Raw genomic sequence first — 26278 nt, forward strand, 5'->3', positions numbered from 1 at the left:
TCTGGCAACTCCCCCGTGGCTGACTTCGCTCTGAGGGGGAATGGGATGGCTCACGGGGTAGAAACGCATCAGAGAGGATTGCCTCTGCTTCACCGTCTCTTTGCTGGGAGATTGAACGTGGCTTGGCGCCTACGTTCGGGGAATTCAGTGGACTGTAAGCCTGGACGCCTCTGAAGAACACTTGCGTGCATGCGAGCGGCAGAGGAAGTTAGTTTTAAATGGCATTTTCTTTGTTTATATCTAACCACAAATGTTACGGTACGAGTAATCTCAAAGTGAAACTGATTTTGTTGCCTGTGTAGGCTGCAGTGCTTTTCTGTGTGTTGCCTGTGCTTCTCAAACATCTGCGTTTAAGCTGATGCTTGTTTTTTACCTGGCGTGATCTTCAACTTGACCAGCTTTGGGTGGTATGACATTGGTAACAGCGTACCAGCTGGTTCTGCATCAACTTTAAACTTAGTGGGAACGGTTAACATAGACATACTTCTTAGCATAAAATTAAGCAATAAAAGTTTCTGGTCTTTCTATGCTTATTTTTGTACATCTGTAATTATTTCTTGGTGCAGACCAGCGTGGTCAGAAAGGATCGAGGTATCTACCACATGCTACTTGTCCGAAAGTGAGAGGAATGGAAGGCTTGTCATCCAGTCCATCCTTCTCTTCAGGAGAGCAGAAAGAAAGTGCTGCTAGGCACAACTGGGGCCAGTAAAATGGAGCTAAAGATACTAGCATTATCAGACCTTTTTTTTTTTCTTTTCTGCCAGCTGATTGAGTTCACTGAAAGAGTTGAAGCATTTTGAATTTCAAATTTGTGGTGACTGGTAGCTACGGCTCTTGGAGGCCCTAATTCTTATTTTTTCAGGTTTTATATGCAGAGGTAAGAGGAGGAGAAGAATTGTGGATTTTTCTTCTCTTCTTGATCATGACCATCTTTTTTTTTTTTTTTTTCCTCCTCAGTTGTGTTAGTGTAAAATATTTTTTAACAGAGTAAAAAATTAATTTGCTCTTCAATGATTGTTACTTTGCCATATTACTGCATGCTTCTACATGTACAGATTATTACACAGTTTACCTACTACTGGCATCTTGAAGAGAGCGTAAACAGATGTTTTAGTAAACCAAAGGATGTGTATACATAGGCTTGTAATGACTTTGTACAAATGTTTATACTCAGGATTGCTTTACTGAGGTTGAAGACTGTTATGCTGGAGGACTGTTAGTGTGCCATGCGCATTGGTAGGATTTAATAAGTATAGCAGTAATTTAGTCTGGTGTATCTAGATGAGTAGGATTGTACTTACGAACGCTAGAAGTTGGCAAGTCTAGCTGGAGATAGGAAAGCTGTGAGAGAATTTTCTCCTTCCTCTGAGTTCGCCAAATGCTTTCTGTCAGTTTATCTGCTCTGTTGTCATACGGGAGATGGACTGGTTTGGCTTAAAATTGATTTTTGACTTACCGAAACTAGTGTCGATGTTAGTTTGCATCAATGCTACCAAACTCATCATATCAATGCATTTATTTAATGCTGCTCGTCAGATGTTGCTTGCACTTGTAAATTTACCTGTGATATGGAATACTTTGAAATATCTGCCGTGTCCAGGGATTATTTTTTTTTTTAAACAGCCAAACTGGTGAAGTGTGCTTTTTTAAATGCATGTGGTAGCTGCATGCAGTGCATATTTTATTTGAAAACTGAAATTTGAGGGACAATTTTCCAGCGGAAATGTAAAAGCATCAGTTCTGTGTATTTTTGCAGTAGGAGCTGTGCGCTGCTCAAGTAGTGACCACAGCAATTACACCATAAGCACTGCAACTTTAATGCTAGTAAACAGCGAAATGCAAGCTTTTTGTCTCTGTATGTTTCCACAGCATTATCAACTGCATGTTGTGTCACACAAGGAATGGACTCGGTTCCTGTTACTGCCCTTCATATTGCAATATTTCCCTTTCTCAGCAGGACAAAACTGCTCTAGATACTCTTCAGTGTTTTTTCTCACTGAATTTTTAAAAATGTCAGGTGCCTTCATGCTGTGATTTTTTGGACTGACAAGATGATTGTTAGATTTGGTCTTCCTTTTTGGTTCCTAACAAGCTCTATCTGGGAGTGTAGAAATTGCAATGGTTTAAAATTGCTGAGGGTTCTGTGCATTATACAGTAATGCTTTTAGCTGTAGTTTGTTTGTTGTTGATAGGACCTATCCTTACATCGGTGGTATCTCCTTTCTGAATCCCCACCCCACCTCCAGGCTTTCAGGGAACCCTGCCTAAAACTTCTTGCAGACAACTTACTGAAAGTGTTGATAAGGCATGTGATTTAGAAATAAATGGGGATTAGGAAATAACTCATCAGGGCGGAGACTTATCTCTCAGAGTAGAAAGCTCTCTTTCCTGACCTACTGCACAATTTCCCCACGGTCACAGTTTTTTGTGGTGACTTCAGCGAGCCAAAGACTTGGTCTCTAATTTAAGGACTCTTAGCAGGCTCCAGCTTGAAGTACTATGAAAGACTTGCAGTTTCATGGCTTCGAATGCAATGTGGGGTGGGTAAGGATGCTGTTAGGTATTATGCTCGGGTAGGCCATCCTTGAGACTTGCTGCGTGCTTCTTATTGTTCGTGTTCTCAAAGTAGGTGCAGCTAGGATGAGCTTTAAAGAAATGTGTTTCATCCTTCTGCTCACTTTTTTGAGGTACTGCTTTTGACAAATCTAATAAAGATTTTGAGGTCTGTTCTTACGAGCAAACCTTAAACAACCTGGCTTAACCTCTGAGGCAATTGGCAGTACTGTACTAGTTGTCAGTATGTTCTTTCATCATGTGGCTTCCTTTCGCTCATCAGACTTCCTGCTTATTTCACTTCTGGTTGTGGCTTCCGATTACTACAAGGAAGCTAGAAGTTAAGCGGAATTCACAAACTTGTTGAGTGTTCCTCTTCAATGATAAGTGTTTTTCCTTTGTTACACAGTTTATGCCTATTCCCTAAAGTACAATTTCCTTGAACAATAGATGAAGCAAATAGTAGGCAATAGTTTTTTTTTCACTTAGGAGGTTTTTTTTCCTCTGGAAAATAAACTTTTTTTTTTTAACTTGTTCTTTACTGACTTTTCTAGTTTGCCTGGTCTCTTCCGTAGCTGCCACCTTACTAGTAAGGTAGAGAAGCCCAAACATTTCCTAGTATCTTTGTGTGTGTCTGTTTTGGACAGTGATATATTTTGAATTGTGATTGAAGTTGCTTGTTATTTCATCTGCTTAGTTATGCAAAGGTATTTGGACTGTCGTGTCCAAAATAGAGAAATACTTTTTAAGAGTTCTCTGATTTAAACAGTATATTTAATTTGAAGTCTCAGCAAACTGTTATGGCTAAATTTACTATCGTTAAAATAGTTAAAAGCCTGTATTAAATCAGTACATCGTTATCATCAGTTCTGAGTAAATACACTGCTAAGCACTTGAATTAAGAATATAAAAAATTAAATTAGATAACAGAAACCTCTACTGCAGTTCTAATAGAATGCTTTGTATCCAAGTAAGTTGAATGTACTGAATGAAAGTAAATAGCTGATTCAGAGCCTCTTTCTTTTAAGAAAATATCTACCACTTCTGAGATGCCAAGGGACATAAGCTGACCATTTTGGGCATTTAATTAATTTCACTAAAACTCCATTACCTTAGTAAATTTTTAAGAATAAAGTTAGTTTTCTTAAATTCTTGAGTGAGGTATTTAGCATGTTTTTAGGAAATTGAGCTAAAAAGCAAGGCTTTTTGGTTTTATGACTGACTTTAAAGGTGTGTAATTTAAAATAAAGAAAAATTTACTTTAAGTAATACTTAAAATGAATGCTTTAAATCAAAGTGTACATCCATCCAGGTTAGATGTCTGGCCCAGAGGTGGGAAGTGTTGTTACAGTTTAATGCTGTTCAAGGTATACTTCCCCTGGAGCCAGGAGAGGATGAAGCACTAGGTATGATCATCAGGTGCCTTTTCCTTGCAGGGTGAACAGAGGGTGCAGCTGCCTGACCATTCTTCCTTGTGGCATTGCCAGCTTAAGCAGTCCTTTGGTTATGCCCTGTAAACAGAGTGTAGGTCCGCATGGTGAACTGAACTAGAAGTGATCCAGGTGTGAAAGAAAAGAAAAAGAAAAGGAAAAAAAAAACCCAAAAGAACCAAAAAAACACTCAAGCAAACCATATTCTGTCTAAATTATTCTGAACCTTAGGTGATTGCTCTTTTTCGACAGACAGGTGAGCTGGCGCATGAAAGGTGAGGAGAGGGAGAGATGCATAAGCTGATGTTGCTACTGAGATGCATTTTCCAGCTATGCTGGAAATGGTTGTACATTGATCATATTTAAAGACATTAAATATTAATTAACATTAAGGCTAATAATAGTTTGTTTCTGTATACCGTGAGATTGATAGCTACATTTCATTTTTGTGCCTGAAAGCAGGAAATATGATCATGTAACTCCTTGAATTTTATGGAGAAGATGGTGAATATGTATGTACTTATTTTTAGCAGGTAGATTGCTTCAACAATCAAATTCGTAAAATGTAAGCAAAGTTCTTTAAAAGGCATGCCATAAGAAATAAATGGCATGGGCGTAATGGGCAAAATCCAGAGTAACCAAATAGGATTCTTTATCTGTAGAGCAGAGAGAAGATTACATCACTGTTTATGGGCTACTTTCTGTAAACTAAACAATACAAAACCAACTGGAATGTGCTTGAAGTAATCAGCTATATATATATTATGCTTAAGTTTAGTGTAGATTTAGAAAAATAAATATAATGCATTATTTTAATGATTGGTTTACTGTTGCTTACATTAACAACTAAACAGTTTTGGTCTCTGTTACAAAAAGGATTTATTTTTCAAGAATCTCGAGTTGTTCTTTAAGCAACGTTAAATATTTCTAGTGATTTCTCATGTGCTTTATGAAAAGTTTGAAAATTGTCTATTTAGATCAATACTAAAGGCAAAGCTTTCACATAACGGAGGCCCGTATTGTGGAGGTCCTAGTGATAACGCAGGGTATGAAATCTTTTCAAGTACGTGCAGCTAAAACCAAGGAAAAGTGTAATTCTGTAACTCAGTGCAAGCAGAATCTGATACTGTGGTAGTAGATGCTAAAGGAGGAATTGTTCTGACCCTCCATTTGCAGTAAGAAAGAAAATAGGTGTGGAGAGCAAGCTATTACCTTTGCAGGATCTTTAGCCATGCTTGGCAGATAATTGTCTAGCTACAGTTAATCCTGCTTTTTAACAGTGGGATGATGTGGGATGACCTCTCTGAGGTGCTCCCATCTCTCTTTTTTGTGAGTTTATAAAACCTTAAGGGGAAAGAAAGCTGCTTTGCTTATGTGGTCTGCTCCAACTTCATTCTTATCGCATCTTTCAAGATGTTGTAGTCTTGGAATACTTTTGTGGTCAAACATTATTTTACTAATATGGAGGGAATACAGTGTTTAACTAGAACGTTAATAGATATGTCTAGGCCATGTAAAAATTGCAATTTATTGAAAGATGAAAGATTTTTTTTTTTTTTACTAACGTGCTAACTTTTTTCCTCCTGTATTCTGTTTCCTAAAGGTGCTGTAAAATTTACTTGAGCCTTTGCTGGGATGGAAGAACACTATCTGTGTGTCAGAGTAGTAATGTTTAGAACCAGTGGAAAAGACTTGTCTGAGGCTGTCCTTATATTTTACTTTTTAGGCAAGGATTAAGTAAGGGCAGACAGTACTCAAGTTCAATACCTAACATATATTCCTTTTTAAGCAAACAAGTACACGGGATCTGAACTAGTAGCATGGATGTGATCTGTGATCTAGAGCTTAAGCATCACTTTAGATGTAGACTGGTGTACAGTGACAGGTATATAAAAATGCCAAGACAGGAAAACACCGAAGCAAATTAATTTCTATGTGAATTGACATGAGTCAAGGAAGATTGCTATGGCCTGAACTTGTAATTAAAGACCATTGTGAAGCAACATCATACATCATGAGAATGAGGTAGATTATCAACAGTCTGTTAATAAGCATAATACGCCTTTGGGGAAGAGGAATAGGGAACATACAAAGAGTGATGTAGCTACGACTTGGGATATAAAATGTATTGCTTGTTAGCTAGGCAAGCCTTGGTTTTGCATTATGTCCTAACTGCTGAGGTTTTTGAGGGCAGACTTCTTGATATGTGTAGGGTGTTTGATAATGGAAGCCAAGCGCTTTGCTTATAAGGTGATGCAGCACCAAGTATTTGATCCAGCTAATTAACTTCTTCTGGGATATTGTTGGTTTCCTTTTGGTGAATTTTTACATCTCTGAATATAAAATGAATGGCATCAATCAGTTTAAGGACCTGGTATAAATTATGTATTTATATAGAAAGATTATTAATTATATATTGTATGTGTTCATATATAAAATTATATATAATTATAATAGATTAATGTATGTTATAAATAATAATTACTGTAAACAATGTTTATATAGAAACATTCATTTTAAGCAAAATACCTTGCAGAGTTGTTTGTATCTTGTTGGATTTTAATGGGACAATTAGATTTTTAGGTGTCTAGGCACAAGTGAAGAAAAATCACATAGGCTTATCTATATAGGCTGGTATGTTGAAGTATCTATGTTTGTTAATGCATTTTTAAATGGGAAATGATACTTTATATCTTCCTGCCTAGTTCAAAAGCTCTTTAAATCTCAGTCCAATTTGTAGACTAATCTGTGCTACAGAGTATTCAGTTGATAAATTATGAGTTTTTCAACATCCTTCTGTCAGGAAAAAAGTTTATAGGCACAGTTCTGGCTTTTTTTTTTATTTTATTTTTTTATTTTTTTTATTTTAACTTGCATAGGTTGCATCTGTCCTTTTGAGAATTTGTCTTACCATGCAAGCATTTACAGGTGATATATATTCGGTAGACTGTGAATATCAACCTCAGTAGTTTGTGGTGGTTTGCTTTTTTGGAGAGTAGGGATGGTATTTAGTGATTGCTCAGCAATGATCTGTCCTTCTGAAAATGCGATGTAGCTCTGTTGCTAGAGTTCCTGGTGAACTTGAGATTGGCTCAGGCTTCTATAGAACTTTTTCTCGTTTGCTGTGAGCATTTAATAGTATTTGGGATCCATTTTCCCATTTCCTTTGTAGAATTGTTTTCTTCTGTTGATTGTATGCAGCTTTGTGAATCAGCTTTGTATTTTAAATTTTATGTATGTTTTCAGTGCCTGTGTCAAGCTGGTGGGGTTTCAAGTTGATGGCTAAAAAATAATAATGTAAGGCATCATATTTTTTTTTTTTACATATAATTAATCCTCCTGCCCTTATTTTTAGAGCATACTCTGAGGCTATGGCTTCATGTTACTACAATTACTTTAGGAAAGCTTGTTCTAGATGTGTTAGTCTATACTTGCTTATGGTTGCTTATTCCCCCACTTCAGCTTATGCAATCTCTTGATTGTCTTGATAGAGCAGTTTGCCAAACCACAGGTTATACTGATTCAGTAAAATGACTGCTTAAACTGAAGACTTTTTGAGGCATTTTTTTCTTAAACCCTGGTCATCTCAGTAATCCAGTTTATAACTGTTTTCAGGGCTACAGTCTGTCAGGAGCACAGCTGGAGGGGTAGCAGAGGACTGGAGGGGAAGGGACCTCTTAAAGCCACTTTGCATCTGGAGAAATTGTAGTGAACCACAACCTGGAGAGTCTGAAGCACGGGCCTTTAGCCATGCAGTATGGCACATTTGCTCTCTGGGTTTGAAGTGGGAATTACCTACCACAGTTATGGAGAAAATACTAAGATCTTATTTGTTTGGGCAATGCATGCTGCTCTTGCCACAAAGAGAGGTAGAAAGTTGAAAAAGTTGATTCAGATTCACTTCGTGGCCCTTCCACCCAGTAGCATGACTAGTAAGTGGCTGTTGATGTCTTAGAAATAGCGTAGTAGGTCTTTCCCATTCATTCTTAAAATGAATAACGTGCAGCAAAATCCAAAGCATCTGCCTCTTTTGGTCTTATATTTGAACATGAAGGGTGCTTAGTTATTAATACCCTTCTGACCTTGTGATTTATACTGTTTAAGTTGGATTTCTTAGATCCTGAGGTGTTGTAATCATCAAAATAATACTTCTGTGGTGTGATGGATTTTCTCTTGCCTGGGAAGTAAATTAAGCTACTTTGTGTGATTAAGTGGAGGACTTTATGCCTGTTGCTACCTGATGAGTTAGCAAAAAAAACCAAAACCCAAACTATTTTATTTTGGTTTGTTAAAACATGAATTATAAATTCTTAGAAAGCAAATAAACTGTATGTAAGAATAACTTTCTCAGTTCTGTGATTATGTCCATCACCCTTTCCTGTCTTTTGTTTCCTTGTAGCGTAAAACAATTGTAGCTTTGAAGTGCTAAATTGTACATATTGTTCAATTGTCCTACTCAGGCATAAGCTAAAGCTTCTAAAGGTTATTTATCTAGTAAATTCTGCATACAATTATCTATAGGATTGCTGGCCTGTCTTAAAAGTGAATAGCTTTCTCTTTTGGTTTTGGGAGCAAGCTAGACCATCTGGCTTTGTCCACAGCAAACATCCTCAGATTTTGTTTTAACACTAAGCCTTGTGATCTATTCAGTTGTTTGTTTGCATTTCTTTCCATGTTTCTTCATTTCTACTATTGTCTAGAAAATTAGAGAAATGCTTACTACATCTTTTTTTTTCTTTTTTGCTAATTAGTGGTTTGTCAATTGTTATGTCAAAGAAGTTCCAGTGCCTTTCACTTTGAGCAAGTCTTGTGTATTACTACTGAACTGTCAATTCAAGTCTGTCCTGAAAAATTCAGAAATACTTTAAAAATAAAAGGTTTAGTGTTTTGGTATAAAGAAAATTAAGGTAAATACCTAACTAGAGTTTTGAAAATCTTTTCTTAACTATCTGTCACCTTACCGGTATTTTTCAAATACAACTTAGTTATGCAGACAATGCAGTAGAGGTGTTCATGGAATAATGGTCTCTTGGCAATTTTTTGGAGGCTTCCATTATTTGGTTTTTTAAAGGAAGGGATTTTATTGTTCTAGACATTTCTGTTGTGGAAGTGTCATGTAAGTGTTTTTCTGATGAGTCTTCACTCCTTCAACCAGCTGGATGAATGGAACAATTCTGGATTGCCTTGCCCATTTTAATACAAGTAGATGGAAAATATCTTGAAATAGCGTTAGATTTTTTTTCATTGTTCTTTTTTTTGTCATTCTTTCTTACTCCAAAAAACTGTTTTCAGCTGAAGTGGAGGAGAAGAATAGAGGGTAGAAATACAGGAGCGTTCTGGCGTGTTGGAAGAGTAACATTTAAATCTTTATTACATAGGGTGGGGAGTGTGTATAAACTCTAGAAGCTCAGAATGAATTTTGAGTATGCAAACCTGTATTTTTGGATTTAGCTGAACAGTTGAACTTGTATACTTTTATATTTCATGTATGAGAAGGTACTGAGATTTTAATTTATCTGTGTATATTGGCCATAAAAGCGGGTAAATACTGGAACAGGTTGCCCAGAAATGTTGTGGAATGTCCATCTTTCAGGTGGAGTTTACCTGAGCAACCTGATTTAATCAGAGCTGCTTTTAGCAGTATTTGGACTAATGAACTTCATCAGTCCCTTCTAATGTAAACATTCTATACTTTTGATAGTTCAAAAGCCTGATCTGTAACATGGAGTAGGTATCTGTAAAATTCAGAGCTTAATTGAAGCAAAAATTCTTAATTGTGGGTATAGAGTTAGTGTGTGCCTATGCTGCAACTTAAATCCTTTGTAAACAAAAAGAAAAGCCTCTTTCCCATTCTGTTTCAAGTTTAAATACAAAATATTTTCCAAATCTTAAACAAGCAATGTATGCTGATGGTTAGAGGGTAAATATTTGTTCTTATTGGGAAAACCCACTGTTAAGAAAAAACAATCAAGGCTATTTCTCTCACACCTGATACTTTTTCTTTGCAAGGGCCAATACTAAATCCTGTACTTACGTGGATACTTGCCTAATATGAGAAGTTTTTTTAGCAGTTTTGCATGAACTTAGGACTGGACGAATGGTATGGCATTTTCCTCACTGATGGGAGCAAGGAGCAACGGTGCTGTTGCTCTTCTGTGAAATGCGTGAGCCCCCTTGTTTGAGATTATTCTAACCTGTCAGGCTAGAACATGCATTGTTCTTTGCTGTTACACTGAAGAAATAGCATGTGGGGCTTTTGTATGTTAGATGTTCTGTAATCGTTTTATGATAAGGGAGTATCTACAGTTAGGGGTCTTAAGTTCTCAGCCAGCAGAGTGTGTGCTGCCCGTTCAAGTCATCACAGGAGGTACTTCATGTTGACACTATGGGGCTTTGCTCATGCTTGTAATTTTCTAGATGCTTTAAAGTGATTTACGGTGTATAGTAATAACTGTGTTTATTCATTTACGTAGGTGATAGAGAGTTCCTCCAGGTTTTGTCAAGCTATGGTGTACAGACAACTACTTTGACAACTAAAACTGATGGCAATGATGGCAAGGCTGAACACCTAGAGTATATTGCCTTTGCATTGGTTCCTGTTTTCTTCATCATGGGTCTCTTGGGGATTTTCGTCTGTCATGTCCTTAAGAAAAAAGGATATCGTTGTACAACAGAGGCTGAACAAGTAGAAGAAGAAAAACTTGATGAAAAGATAGGTAATCGACAAGTCTACTAAACAAATTCCTATTTCTGTACGCTGCAACTACTATGGAATAATTTATTGTGGGACTTCTGTCATTTCTCTGTCTATAATTGACATCAAAACAATATTAAGAAAAGTATTTTTATTACCATTATATGTCTGTTGTGTTTTGGTCTTTGTCAGTCAAAACTAGGAGTATTTCAATTTCCCATGCAAGTCCTCTAGTATCAATTAAGAGCTTAAAGAGGGATCAAAGTATCCAGTATATTTGTTCGCAACTATACACTACAATTGGAGTAACCAGATTGCTCTTCTGCATTGCACATGCTGTCAGCAACGAAGTGTTACGATAAATAATTCTATATGAGGGGTGACAAAAAGCTGCTGTTTAAAGCCTAAAATCTTAGTTTTATGTTTAGCAATCTTGTTCCTGTTGTGCTGTCATTCTCATCTCCCCTCTCATTATAAATCTGAGCCTTTGGACTGACTGTCTACGTTCTATGTAATGTGTGCTGCTTATAATTTTTTCTTAAAGATACCTTTGTTTTTGTTCTAATGTATGTTTGTTTGTGCTCTTGTTTTTATGGTTCCTTATTCCAATCTACTCTTACTTGGAAAAAAAAACAACAACCCAACACAAAAGAGTGTTATCACTTGGGAAGGGCTATAGTAACCCAGTACAGCATTGGGCTAAGTAAACACAAGGGCCAAGTCACTTGTAAATGCTTAGGGCCTCTTCCTTTCTCCCAATTAATTACTGTCAGTAGGTTCACAATAAGCATAATAAGTGCAAATTACAGTGGCTTGGTGGTAAGGGTAGAGCCATGTGGTGCGGCAGTGATGTGTCAGTATGTACTTAAGCATTTGCTGCCTGGGGCACATGCACGGCAAGTGGGACCATCGATCTGTGAGCGCACCTGAGCGGTAACAGCAGGGTGAGGAGTTTGGGGAAGTAGCTGTGTCTAAGTAGCACTGCAACGTTGCAGGTGTTAGGATGAAGAGTGGGTACAGAGATGAGGAAGCCCGTAATTTCCTACTTAGAGACAAATGTAGGGTCTCCTCTATCAAACTTGCCTCAATCCTGTGATTTTTTTTTTTTTTTTTTCCTTTTTATGAAACTAGTCATAACTATCATTAGGGAAGAGCAGAGCTGTGCCTCTTCATTGTTCTATTTTTCTACCCGATTTTTCTCTGCCTTCTGAGGTTATTCTGGGGAAGCTTCCAGTACTGTTATTGGGTGCAATCCATTCCAAAAGTGTTAAGTATGGTCATGAAGTTTCTTTCTTAAATCCCTTGCTCCTGTAGTCATATGAGAATTTTTTTTTAATTAAAAAAATCAAATGTTATGTCCTTGTAGATGTGGCAAAAAGTTTAAATTGAATCCCTCTTGGACTAGAAGCTGACAATGCCTATTTAAAAATAGTGACTTGAGACAGTTTATTGATTTTTTTTTTTTTTTAAGTTAGTTTTTTTCTCTCTATTGTTAGGATTAGAAATACTGCTCTCTAGTTTGTCTCCTCCTTACTAGCTAGAGAAGGAATTTTGACATATGCTTGTGAAAATAGTGAGTTTATTAAGTCTTAGGTAGGTATGTTAGAGACGATGCATAGATTCCATAAACTTGTGTTTGTACTTTTTCCTGAATAAAGACTAAAAAGACTTATCTAAGCTTTCCCTCCAAAGTGACAATAGATCTTATTTTTGTTTTATGTAACTTGTGGTGTTTGGTTTTGTTTTGTCTTGGGTTTTTTGGTTTTACTTTGTTTTAAAATAACTCAATTCTTGATTCAGAAGGCCAAGGTATTGACAACGTATTTATTTCCTTGCACAGAAATGAATGAAACTATACATGAGAATAACGACACTGTGGGACAAATTGTTAACTACATTATGAAAAATGAAGGTATAGTATTGTGATAGTGAAGTTATGAGCATTTGTGGTGGTGTTCTATAACAAATAATGTATTTTCAGGTATTGCAAAGCATGGTATGTTTGTGTGTTTTCACTTAATAACCATTTTATACATGCTTAACTCTTTGAGATTGCCTTCAGGAGGCAGTAACTTAAAAAAAAAAAAAAGCGGAAGTTTTTCGCTTACCTGAAAATAATTCTGTATGATAAGTTTGGTTCATGAATTTTTTGTTATTTTAACTATTTTGGTGCTTGATTTTTTTTTTTGGGTGTGTGTGTGTGTGTGTGTGTTTCATCCTTTTGTTTTGTTTGTGAAATAAAAGCTCAAGGATGCTTCCTTAATGGCAGTGTTTAAAGCATGTGGAATTTTGATGTCTTGACAGATTAAACTTTGTCTTGAGCTGATTCTTGTAGCTGTTGTCTCAGTTATGCACAAACCTTTCATCAGACAATAGGGTAGACTAGCAGCAGTGTTGAATTTTGGACATGGTACTTCCATGTGCTGTGTTTGCAAAGAAAACACGACTGAAAAAATAAAATCACAGTTAAGCAGCCCATGGAATGCTTGGTTAGTTCAGAATGTATTTGCCCAGTAGAAGAAACATTTAGAAGACTACATGTTTTTATAGACAAGAAACTTTATTCTTTTAATTTTACATTTTTATAAATACGAGTTCTTCTGAGCATTGAACTGGAATGTATTTACTTCTGAATGAGGTCTAGTCCTCTGGAAAAGTTGTATTTTGGGGCTTGGGGGGGTTGGGGTTTTTTTGTTTGTTTGTCTTCCTGTTAATAACTTAAGGAGTTGAGCTTGTCTATTTTAACTTGAGGTTGGGATTAGGTACCGCACATGTGTTTTAGAATGTGAGCAATTGGTAGTTCTTGGCTGATAATTAAATTGCATTTTGTAGGGCTCACTTGAAGTGGTGTTTTTAATCTGAAGTTGCTTATACACGTGAGGTGATGTGGTCAAATGGATGTTTTAAAATTTTCAGAGATCTTGTTTTGGGAGTGTTGTGCAGATGGCTACGTTGTATGGTTTGTATTGGGGCAGAGCTTTGAGTGCAGTATGAACTGTAATTTTAATAGCTCGTGTTAAGAAAATCCCATAGAATTCTATTTCTATTAACATTTTATTGCATAATTTTCTCTCATGCCTTTTTGGAGATGTACGTAATGCAGTCATCTTTCTTTAAGATGAAATTTCTTTGAGGACCTTTAATTTTGCTGTTTGTTTTTTCTAAAGTTAGAGCCGTACACTTCTGAAGAGTTCTATTTATTCTCATTGCAGCAAATGCTGATGTGTTAAAGGCCATGGTAGCAGATAGCAGTGTCTTTGAACCTGAAAGGTAATTACTCATCTTTTTAATGCATGTTTCCTGAGGCAACTAAAACCGTACCCTTTCAAAGGTTTTTATTTTATAAGCTCTTTTAAGACTGCATCACTTCCTTGAGTTATTGGCTAAGAGTATAATACTTTGATTTCCTTGTGTCTCTTGAGTCACTAAATTTTAATGTATGCCCTGGGCTAGTAACTGGCTTTTCTGGTTATGTGTTCTAGGCGTGTGATTCGGATTTTTATTGCTTTTTGAGCTAAAGATTTACAGAGGCTGCAAATACTTGTTTACTTTAGGGTGAAGTTACTTACAAGTTAGCTTAGTCCAAAGCTACTCTGACTTGAAAGAGCAAAAGCAGTGCTCATTTCATTTGTATGGATGCTAACTTAAAATAGACATCTCTTTCTATGTCTCTTTCTGGTTTACTCTTTTCTTTATAATTGTTGTAATATATGTTGGCTGATCTAAGTCTTATTTTTTTCACTACGCACCGATTTAGAAAATTTGAGAAAGTAGTTCAGCCCTTGAGTTGCAGATGCATCATGTGTGTAAAAGTACTTGTATCTGTATATAAGCACCTTTCAACTATATCTGTACTACCCTAAATGCTCTTCATATGTAACCTTGTGTTCATATTCAAGGCAGAGCGCGTGAAGGTTCAAGTAGTACTGTGTCACTAATAAAAGAAATGGGAGTGTATAGTTTTAGCAAAACAAAGGGTTGAGTACGCAACCGTTTATCACCTGTTTTAATGGTGAGAGGCTCGGTTATTGCAGAAGAAATATTGAACTTACAAAAGGAGTTCTCAAGTATGGGAATTGCTTTTAAACTTTTACGGTGCAGCAGAAATATTTGTTTGAATTTTAACTCAATCTTTTTGCCTAGGCATGTGTGATGTTATTTTGGGAGTTTTAGACTATTGTTTCAGTGGTGAATGCTCTTACACAACTTCTGACAGGTACTCCTAAAGCTTTCATAACTCAAGTGCAAATCCACTGTATTTCTTTGTAAGTTTGGTGCACTATGAAACGCTTGCTAATGATAGGAATAGTAATGGTTAAGTAAGATATGTACTTCTGCCACTTAAAGTTCCTCTTATTAGTTCCTGTCTTTGCTTCCAATGTTGAACAGATTTTATTTCCCTTAATAGTATTCTCTTATTTATTTGAAAACCATTAAATGTCTTCTGTCAATATTTTTGTTTTGAAAATAAGCATCCAAGTAACTCCAGTCTTTTGTGGCGTGTTTTATTTCTTTAATTTGTTCTTTCTGTTTTCCTTTGGAATCTCTTCAGTTTGTTAGTATTTTTCTTGAAATAAGATTTCTAAAACTGGATGGAGCAATCAGCTGAGGCATGATCAATGCTGAGTAATGTAACTTTGGGTTCATAGGTTATAGTCCTGTTATTTCCACTGTGAAAATTGTCCTTTTTAAGCAACATCATCGTAATGATTCATGTTCAGCTTGTGATCTTCACCTTCTTTTTCTGAAGAATGATCATCTGGCTAGTTGCTTTTTAATCTGTGTTTGTGAAGTTTTTCTGCTAAAGCGCTGAAATTTGTGTTGTCTTTACTGGAATACATCCAGTATTTTTAGTAAGATTTATGTATGTGTGAATGTGTCTTTCACACACATGCTCTCCTCTGATCATGTTAATTTTTCATCTTGTCCTCTACAGTTGCTATGGGTGACCCAAAGTTTATGGGTACTTCTAGCTATTCTTCTGTTCCATTGCCCAAGGAACTGTTTAAAACACTGAATATCATCAGAACCAGAATAACCACATTTAGTATGTCTTTCCAGTTTCCTAGTAAGCTACTGACATATAACTCTCTGGTATGTCTTATCTTTTCTTTTTTTTTTTTTTTTTTTTTTTAACAAGGTGTACTACTTAGTGCATTAAAGGCGAAATTACTGTACCATGTGCTCTAGCTTGCTTTAGGAGAATGTGTTGCAAGGCAGTGTCAAAATTTATTCTGAAGTCCAAAAAAGTACATCTGGTTTCTATCTATGCTATCTGCTTTTCTGCTTTAGAAGAAAATTAGATTGATTTGATGAGATAGTCTCAATAAATGCCTTTTGGTGGTTGTACTGCTTTTTTTTTTTTTTTTCTTTCTAGGTACTTTAAAAAACATTTTTCTGAAGTTTAAACTGAATGATCTGTGATTCCTTTTCTCTTCATGGTAGACATTTTAGTTTTGCCTGTTTGTAATATTGTGGGACTGTTCTTTTCTGTGAGTTCTTAGGGATACTGTAACAATTCTGAAATACTTTCTGTAGTTCTCCAAGTGTGAATTTAATCAGCTAATTAGATGTCTTCATAGGTATAAGTTCATATAACCTGTTCTCTGCTGGTTTAGCCTTTTTTTTTTTTTTTTTTTTTTCCCCCCCTTGCTCTTCATGGTAGTTACCTTAACCACATGACTGCAGCTGAATTAATTTATGGAAGTGATTTTAACTGCAAAAATATGGTATTGGAGGGAACTTTAAACTACACATCCTTACAAATAATCAGTCTCTTCAAAAACTAGCTATTCACTAGAAATAACTGAAGGTTATATTTTATCCTTTTCTTTTTTCCTTTTTAAGAAACGGTTTTACAGTAAACACTGAATTTCCTTTATACTTTTTCCTACAGCCCTTTATCTCCTGGCTCTCCTGGGAGTCCAACGAGTCCAGGGACTCCTTTGTCACCTGGTGTTGTTCCGTTTAAACACAGCTGCAAAGGCCATCACTTCCATACTGTTGGAGGAGTAGTAGAAAAGGATGTTTGTACGCGTTGTAGCCACAAACGATGGCATCTTATAAAGCCAGCTCACAAATCTAAAGAGCACAGAAGAAGTCGTCTTGGAGAAGTTACGGTCCTTTCTGTGGGAAGGTAAGACTTAGGTAATTTTGTTGTATACTTTTCTTAGGGATGCTACAGTGGCCCATGTTGGATCAGATATCCATTGATTCTACTCTGTTTTTAGCATCAGTGATTGCTTTTTGCAGCCCTGTCTCTATTAGACTGAAGTTATTTTTGGAAGAAGTAAATGTAGATTTTTTTTTTTTTTAAACTATGTAAATAGATGGGGGTTTACTGTGGGTATAAATCCATAGCTATTGCTCTGTTGATACTGGCTAAAAAGAAACAAGAACTAATACTAATAGATTCTTCTGTTTCTGAATGTGATATTTCTCAAGTAAGTGTGAGCTATGGAAACCACTTTGTTCTGTTTTGTTCTTTTTAATTCCTAGCTTATGTTGTAGTTGTCTTAGAAAATTACCATTCTAAGAAGTAGTATGCAACCAGTATGTGGATTCTGCTTTAAAACACAATTCCCTGAGAAAGTGTGGTTCAGCAATAGTGAGTATTAAAAGTACGTGTAGGTGACAGGAAGGAAGATTGCTCAGAAGTGAAGTTGGGTCCATGTGGGTGTCTGCTCCGATGTCTAGGTCTTGTGATCCGAAAACATAGACCCATCTATACCTTGGGTACCGAAAAATGTTCTAACTAATCTCTTGGGAAATACAACTAAGTCATTCTTTTGCTTACCTCAGATTTAGAGTCACAAAAGTGGAGCACAAATCGAATTCCAAAGAACGGAAAAGCTTGATGTCTGTTACTGGCGTGGAGAGTGTCAATGGTGACATGCCTGCCACGCCTGCAAAAGAGGAAGCGAGCGAAGCTCCTGCCGCGCCTGTGAAACAGGAGGTGCAAGAGAGGAGAAGCTCAGAGTAAACTGCAGGTACCAAACATTGGGGAAGTGGTGTGTTGTAAAACAAGTGAAAGTGATCAGTAAAGAGAAATGAAGTTGAAAATGTATCAGTTCTGCATGAAAACTCATCAAAAGTTTATACAGAAGTCTGCAAAAATTATATTTGATCACTTGGTTAACATTAACCTTATTTTTCCCCCCCCCCCTCCTCCTAAACTGACATGCTCTTAGTATTTTCTTGAAGTGACCTCTACAGTGTTTCAGTTTATCCTAGTGTCTGGCTGGCTGCATCATTTGAAGTAGCATTGATAAAGGCTAATATATCCACCAAATTCTTATCTAATTGTTTATTTAGACTTTGTAATTAGAGTAGATGTTGAAATAAAAACTACTTTGTGGAGGTGGCATCACTGGTCCAAGAAATAAAACATCTGCATATTAATTTTTTGGCAATAAATGATGGTTTAGATTTAGCAGCAATGTGCTTATTGCCCAAAAGAAACAAATGCTGCTGACACCTCCATTGCTGGAATAACTGCAGTGCTTCTTCCTTACGCTTGCTGCCCTGTACTGTGTGCTTGTATAAGGTGACTGCTTACTAGATACTTCTCCGATAGATCAGTGGAGCTTTGGCTAATAAGAATGGAGACACAGGCAAATGCTCGTTTTGCAGGTGTCTATGGTAGGTTAATAAGCCAGGAGGTTGGGGTTTTCTTGTGAGTCATTAAACTTCAGTGAATTTCTTGAGATACCTCATTAAGAACGTCAACAATGTGTCTGGCATGGTTTTGGAATGCACCCCTGACTACTTTTTTTTTTTTTCTAACAGTTAAGAATATTGGGATGAAAAAAACTGCGTAAGTTAAATATGGTTTACTTCTAACTGATGACACACTGATTGGTAATCTGAAGGGAAAAAGTGATTTTACACAAATGTGATTCAAAATACAGAGCTTGACCCTTGGGGAAGAAAGGGGTTCTGGGTGACAAAGGCACTGGATTTGAAGAAAGCGAGCAAAGTCTGCACTCTGTTTATTGAGAGAGAGGAAAAAGTCATGTTGTGTCAGCTCAGTCCAGTTTTGAACTCTCAATAACTTCAAATATAAGAGGGAAATGCACAAGTGAAAATAGGGTAAGTTTAAAAATGTAACAAAACCCAAACCCCCTCAAGTGTCTTGAGGTTAAATTCTGAAAGGCCAAGGTGCAAGGTGTGGCCTTTTCTTTATATCCATTGTTTATTCATTAAGAAAACATTCTGTAATTGTATCAGTTTAGAAAGGAAAACAAAGTAGAGAGCTGGTATGCAATGGGATACTTCCTCCCAACTTTTACTGGCAGCACAGGCATGACTGTTAAACTAAGCAGAGTGTATTTGTCTGTGCCTTGTCATTAAATTATACCCAATTTTTTTGGAACCATTGTCAAAGAGGAAGAAAGACTTGGAGATGTGGTATGTCTCCAAAAGTTTAAAAAGCTGCAGAGGGTAATGAAGTATAGTTCTCTTTGCTCAGTTGGTCAGAAGGTAACTAGTAGGCTAATTTGTAAGGAGGTGGAGTTCAGGTTTCAAAAATTAAGTTGGGATACGGTGTCGTATCTGTATTGCTGGGCATTCGTAAGACCAGGCTGGACAAATATAACTGGCCCTGCCTTGGAGGTAGGTGACAGACTGTAAGGATGGTTGGATTTTTTGTTTTGCTTTTGTTCTGTGGCAAATTTTGGCAAAGCATAGCTTTCTAGTGCCTGCTGTCTCATTGCTGCTCTGTAATCTGTGAGGGCTCTATAGGTGTCAGTGAAAGACAAACTTAATTCTGAATCAGAAAATAAGAGTAATGTCCTGGTGCTCAGGTTTGGTTTTTCTTTTTTTTTCGTTGGTGTGGTTTCTTTTTCCTTCTTTCCTTTTAAAAAATTAATATTAGCTAAATGCAATAGGAGATAACCTTTTCCTTCACTGGCTGCATTGGCATTTTAATGCCCAGCTAATTATTTTATTACTCCCGTGACTGTTTTTTTTTTTTCCTTTTCTATATCTCTAATGGTAGCATGATCAGACTGTTCATAATACGATTTTAGTTATCTTTAAACATTAGAAATAGAAAGAAAAGGGCACATATGGAAATAAAGTTAATTCCAGTGCACTTTGATTAAAAAAAATCTATTGAAATCACTCTAAAAATATCCGGTTTTCTTTCTGATTTGTTCCTTCTTCTCGTAAATAAGAAAGCTGTTCCCTGTAATTACCTAAATGTTGTTCTCTAAATTACTACTATAATCTAAAAATAAGCTGTTCTCTAGAGAGATATGCTAGTATAGCTAAAAAAAAATTAAATGTCCATTTATGGCAGCTTTTTATTGTAGAACCTCCCTTAAGATTGAAGTATTGCCCTTTCTGAAAACCAGTGTTCCAATAGTAGAGAAATGGCTCCACAGAATCTCTTGTAAATGTCTCTTCAGTCCAAAAGAACTATTTTTGTAAATGATCTGGGAAACTAGCCAGGCCTGTTTGATGCGCGCTACAAAAAATAAACAGATCTTTTCAAGAAAGACTCTGATACTGTTCCCTAGCATGGTTCTAGATCAGTTTTTGTTCACTGCCATGAAAAACTGTTGACATTATAAACAGGTAGTAGTTAGACCTTTAGTTCAATTACTTATTTCAGTTTTCTAATAAATTATTTTAGCTTAATTTACTGAAACTGAACAAATAAGCAGCATTTAAGACTTTTGTGCCTCCAGCCAAAAAATTAATGATAAAAAGCATGTAATTTTGGAGAATTTGGTTCAGATCTTCAGATGCAGAGGAACAAGGCAGACAGAAATATGATTAACTGCTGCCAGAAAAGGTTTGTTCCGGCACTGGGAGGCAGTAGATTTGTGCTTTGTGGCCTGACTTTAACCGCTGTTACTGCAAATTCCTGTATGAGATGGAATTCCTGAGTTGGGCAGTACTTGAATGACACAATATTTCTGGCTGGTTGTGTTCACTGCTGCTCTTGACTTCCGGTTTTTTTTTCCCCAAAACTGACATGTTCTTAGTATTTTCTTGAAGTGACTTCAACAGTATTTCAGCTTATCCTAGTGGCTGCATCATTTGAAGTTGTCGTGTGTCTTCTCCATGTCTCCAAGGTCCTTGTTCTCAGCAGACTCCATTTCAACAGTTAAGTTTAAGATATGCTTAGTGGCACATAAAAAAGTAGTAGATATACAGCTGACAGTTGAAGTAAAAATTCTGAGCTGAGCTCTTACACATCTATTGTAAGCTACTGGGTAAATAAAAAACTTAAGGTACTGATGCGCTGAAGCTATGTATCGTTTTCCATTCCTAGTATCCTTTTCAAAATTGTCTTTGCTTTGCACTGTGGTGTGTTTTGTCAGGTTTTCCACTTATTTGTCATGAGTACCAGCTGAATTTTTAATTCTTCTCCTTTAGGATTTCATATGCTAAACTTGCAATGCACGGCAACCACTTCATGCGAATGTGACATTTTTTTCCATTTCAGAGCATCTGCTAACTTTTTAATTGGCGTGTTCATCCTAAAACTAATTTTGCTGTTTAGGTGTATTTTTAGAATTGTTTTCTTCTCTTGCAGGTGGAAATTTTAGAAGCTTGTCTGCTAGCACTTTGAAGAAAACTGAAAACTCCCAAGAGATGCATACTATTTAAGGACATGTATTTATGGCACTGTAGCATTTTATAAGTTTTGTGATGGCATCCATGCAAGGTTAAACACTTAATGGCTTTTCACCAGTCAAATCAGTAAGATCTTGACACTTAAATACTGCTGAGCTGTGTGGACCTTATACCAAATGTTGGGCTTCATCTAGGAAATAAAAATACAGATAAGATTTTAGACAGGAAATGTAAAAACCTTATCAAATAATCTTAATTTTTTTGTGCTTAGACAAGCATTTTTAATGAGCTCAATATTGTGAGTTATGTGATTACTCTATGGATAAACTGTGTTCATTCCTCTGGTCCATCGGGATTTTTCTCCTCTGTTCTTCAACTCCAGAATTGACGAGCATTTGCTGAAGATAAAACCAGCCTTTGGAAGACAAAAATACTCTCTTAATCTAACTGCTAGTAGCCAAGGAAAACATACAAGGAAATAATTACATCAGCCAAAATCTCCATGTGTGCCTTAAGTATATAAGCCCTTGGACTCTGTGAAGGGTACTTAGTAGCACAGAGTAGTTCAGCTATATGCAGATGTTAAATTACATTGTTGTCTTACCTCCCTTACTTACATCTTACTACTTAGCACAGGCTGAAGAGTGTCTTTTTCTATGCAGTTGGGTGAGCTCTTGGGAAGGTTACTTTCCTTGAGGCCACTTGTTCTGGTATTTTATAACTACTCACTCATATTTGAACAGTGCCTAATAGTTTTGCCTTTCTTTGTTTTTACCCACAGGTTCCTTATTAAGCTCAGGCAACGTATTTCAACCATAAGATAAGGATATGGAATATTTGGCATAAAAAATTTATGGAGTGCATGCTAAAGTACTTCATAGTGGCTTTATTGGACTGAGGGTAGCACCAAAATCTTAAGCCAGTGTCACTCCCTTCATGTTTTAAGTGTGACTTACTGCTAAAAATACCAGTGATGGTTTTGTGATGTTAATTTTTTGTGTCTGCTTATGATTTGTCCTATTACTTGTTTTGGGGAGGGATATCTCTGCAATACTTCAGCAAACTAGAAACTGAAAAATAACATTTGTTCTGAGTGCCTAAGAATATAAGCTCTAATGTAATGCATTTTAATAGAGATTGCACTATATTCTGAGAACTATAACTTAATCTATTTTATGAACTCAATGAAAATCAGTGTTTATTTTTAAATTTGTTTTAAATTAGTACTTTCAATCCTTTTAGTCCAAGGGCTCTAAACTGTGTTTCTTCTTCAGATCTGAGAATCAGGTTTCTTTGTCAGTTTATGCAGTGTTAATCAATGTGTGCAAGGATAAACATTAATTTCTTGTTTATGTATTAGATACTCCCGTGTCTTGTCAGGAAGCAGCAAGTTTATTTCACGCTGGCTGAAAGTATGTGCTGCTGATGGTCCTACTTTTTGTACCCACAAGACACTGACTGGTCCTATCAATATATACTTTTCACTGATGCTGTATTTGGCAAAAAACCAAAACAACAACAAAAAAAAACCCAACCCCCCACCCACCAAAGCTCTGAAAAGAGTAAATGGTTTATTGTTCCTTTTAAAATGGATATTTTTAGAGGTAATTGTCTATCCTTAAGAACCCAAAGTAACTGTTTGGCCAGGACTGGAACTTCAGTGTTTTGTGCCCCTGCTCCCGTTGATTTAAACCTGGCTGATGAAATCACTTCAGTATTTAAGTATAGCATAAAAACCACGTTCACCTTACAGGCATACATTTAATATTCTTGATATTTTTTCTTCTTCAAGCTCCACTTGATTATTTGTATGAAGAGCTAATATTTCTAGAAGAATTTAATTAGTATTGGTTATAGTAGTTAGCTTTCAGTTTCCAAGAAACAGAGATCTATGAGTATAAAATGTTACTAGATAAAAGGGAGTATTGGGCAAAACCAAGCATTTTCAAATAATTTTCAGAAAGGAGATACACAGTTATAGGCTGTCCCAAAATATCTTAAGAAAAAAAGTGGAAGGGGTTATTCTGATAATACTGTGTTTTGATACATGATGATGGGTTAGTGTACTGCAAGTAAATTTGCCAAAGGATGGAAGAAACTTTAAACAGAAATATGTATTTTTTTTACTTGATTTAAAAGTAGTTTCTATTTTGATTCCATTGGAAATATGTAGAATAAAAGAAATGAAAATGTGTTGGGTATGTAAAACATTGTTTACCTTATAAGATACATAAGGTATTATAAAGCATGATATGTGCAAGAATTTAACTTGTGCATTGCTACTTCAATAAGAGGAATTAGAAACTGTACCTGTTTCATTGCATTTAACACTACACTCTGCTGTTTTATAGGGGTATGGATACTGCCATATTAGTCTGCCTTAAATTTGCATTTTGGATGTATTTTTAACAAAATAGTTTATATATGACTTTTGTACTACCAAGCAGTAAATAAAAAATATTGATTCTTAAGCTTGTTCATGATTTCCTTAAGCCTGCATCCATGGCGTGAAATTTAACCTTTGCCCAGTCTTAATGTATAATGCAATCTCTTTGCATCTTAAGTTTTTGTTTATGGAGGTAGTGAGAAGGTTAGGTGGCTGTATCATGTACTTCAGAGCAGTTTTATTTTCCTGAGGAAAGGACAATTGCAAATACTACTTTAGTTCCATATTTTATATGGGAAAGAAGAAAATCTATGTTTTAATCCAAGCTGGTATCTGATTAAAGGCCTTTTACCTTTAAAGTATCAAGACTCTTTACTTTTTATTGTATTTGACATTGAGCTTTTAAAAAATACACAACATTATCTTTATTCTCAATTGTTTTTGTAAGGTATGAAAGGATTAATTATAAATGACAGGAAGGTCTTTGCAGTTGCTTCCTCTCAGCCTGTGTCCCTCTGTGATACTAAAATACGTAATTTGTTATGTTCTCACAGATGACTATGATCTGTAAATAGCATTAAAAATCAGTTTTGCTGTATGAATAGTGTGAAGGAGGCTCAAAGCAAGTTTTTGCAGCTAGCTGAGATGTAGTTTTCAGTGTACCATCCTGTTTGCATTTTTTTTGATTCTTTATTTCAGTGTTCCTAGCTGCATCACGCAAGGTCTGTTCAGGGGTCCTTATTTGAATATTAGAGGTTTATGTACAGCTGTGGTTTATATTCCAAATTTTAAAAAAAATTCCTCCAGGCATTAATTTTCAAAGAGAATCAAGACACTGCTAATTGTGAAGCTTCTGGAAAGTGAGTGTGCACTATCTGATTCTTACTTTCAGGGATTTTTTTTGTTCCTTTTTTGTTTGACGTAAGAAAATTAACCTGAGAGTAATACATTATACTGCTACTTGTTCCCTTAGCAAGTTTTGCCCCTGCCCCCTTTTCCTTGACTTTCTAATGCTTTCAGTGACAATTTCAGGTTATACTGAAGTTAAAACTGAATGCAAATATAACTGTACCAAGAAACTTTGATGCCAGAAAAGATAAGGATAGAAGACTGTAATTTTGTGTAATACACAGTTTTTATTCGATATGTGCATATATTGAAATCCAAGATGATTCCTGTATTAAAAGTTTGAGAAATTCTATAATAACTAGACTGTCCTAAAGAAGTCCTCAAAAGTGAAGATTTTTTTCCAGATTTTTTTTTTTTACATGGATAATACTTCTGTTATTTTTCTCCAGTACAGGCGCTTTATTTTTTTTAAGTAGAGTATTATGCCAAAATTCAGGATCTTACCTCATGCTGTTGTAGCAAAACAGATGAGGGAGCTACTTCTATTTCTAATAAAATCTGATTTTACTTGTAAAAATCATAGTGCACACTTACATTGTATTTTTGAAACATGGCAAGGGTTAAAGCATTTATTTTCTCTTATTTCTGAACCTCTCTATAAACTACCTCAGTTGAAAAGCCATGCCATAGTGTACTTGGTAGCTCATTGCCATTTTCTTTCTGAACTGTCTCCCTGTTTTTCATAAGTACAGAAACCTTGACAAAACTGGTACCTTATAGGATCCCTGTACTGGCAAGCGTTTCCGTGTGTCACTTGTGGAAAGACTTATTTCATCCAGCTTCTCTTGTTTTTTTTTTTTAAAAAAAAAAAAAAAAAAAGCTAAAGCACAAGCATGTTCCTGCATACTTAAAGTCTGTGGATAGATGTTGTATCTATGCACTTTCTGTAGAAATGAACCCAGGCTCCAGTATTTCTGAGGGGTGCGTACGTCTCGGAGTGGGGGGCTTTCTCAAGCCTGTGGTGCCAGGTAGCAGAGCCAAACCGAAAGATGCAAAAGTGGGGGGGGAGATGGGCACTAAAAGGAGTGATAGGAAAAGACAGGAGAAAGGAGAAAAGGTGCCAGGTAAGTTTGGGTTTGGTTTTTGGTTGTGTTTTTTTTTGCCCCACAAATGAATTGAGCTTGTATTTAACTGTGTGAGAATACAAAATTATGTGGGTTAAAAAAGTACCTTTTTCTGAGATTATTCATCTTGATGAGAGGGGGACATATGGTCTGTTCTGGTTTGGTAATGTTGAAAGTGCCTACTGGGTTGGAACATGAGACTGTTTCTCCTAAGGAATTAAGTTTCCTGGGTGTTAAATGTATGTTGAGTCCACCTGTGCCCCGGATGTAGTTTGCAGTGCAAATCACTTTGTTTCTGTTAAAGCAGGGTTTCTGTGCACTTTAGGCCTGTTCTTTCCCTTTTCCTGCCAAGTGTCTAATACTGCCACTAATGAATAAACAAGAAAACATAGTGGTTAAGCCTTGGGTGTCTAATATTAACGAACAACGTGTAAGACTTGGCCAGATAAAGGTGGATTTAGATTTATTTTTTTTCCTCAGTGTTTTGTGAAGTCCTGTATATGGGAATTTTGTTTGAGGGAAGTTTGCAATTAGCCTCAGAGTACTGGCAGACACTGGATGCAATTTCCATTTCTCTCTTGTTTTCTGCTTCCTTGTTGATTTTTTTTTCTAAATTTTTTTTTTTTTTCCCTCTCCAGTTGTAGGGGGTGTGCAG

The 26278-nt window shown here is 36.1% G+C and overlaps 1 protein-coding gene across 1 annotated transcript; it reads left to right on the forward strand.

The window, feature by feature from the left end:
• Window positions 1-45: 45 nt before the first annotated feature.
• On the forward strand, window positions 46-23638 carry RELL1 (RELT like 1). Its single transcript, XM_009641285.2, has 7 exons — window positions 46-154; window positions 10457-10699; window positions 12518-12589; window positions 13890-13947; window positions 16574-16813; window positions 17479-17666; window positions 21224-23638. The coding sequence occupies exons 1-6, from the start codon at window positions 46-48 to the stop codon at window positions 17657-17659; spliced, it is 903 nt and encodes a 300-aa protein (XP_009639580.2). The 3' UTR covers window positions 17660-17666; window positions 21224-23638.
• The last annotated feature ends 2640 nt before the right edge of the window (window positions 23639-26278 follow it).

Source organism: Egretta garzetta, unplaced genomic scaffold (assembly GCF_000687185.1).
Source record: "Egretta garzetta isolate BGI_Z169 unplaced genomic scaffold, ASM68718v1 scaffold256, whole genome shotgun sequence".
Taxonomy (NCBI): Eukaryota; Metazoa; Chordata; class Aves; order Pelecaniformes; family Ardeidae; genus Egretta; species Egretta garzetta.

What these genes read in the sequence shown, in the direction of transcription:
- RELL1 (XM_009641285.2), top strand. Translation starts at nt 46, where the DNA reads ATGGCTCACGGGGTAGAAACGCATCAGAGAGGATTGCCTCTGCTTCAC. An exon ending in TTCGGGGAATTCAGTGGACT is followed by an intron (nt 155 to 10,456) that starts GTAAGCCTGGAC and finishes TCATTTACGTAG; the next exon opens with GTGATAGAGAGTTCCTCCAG. An exon ending in CTACATTATGAAAAATGAAG is followed by an intron (nt 12,590 to 13,889) that starts GTATAGTATTGT and finishes TTCTCATTGCAG; the next exon opens with CAAATGCTGATGTGTTAAAG.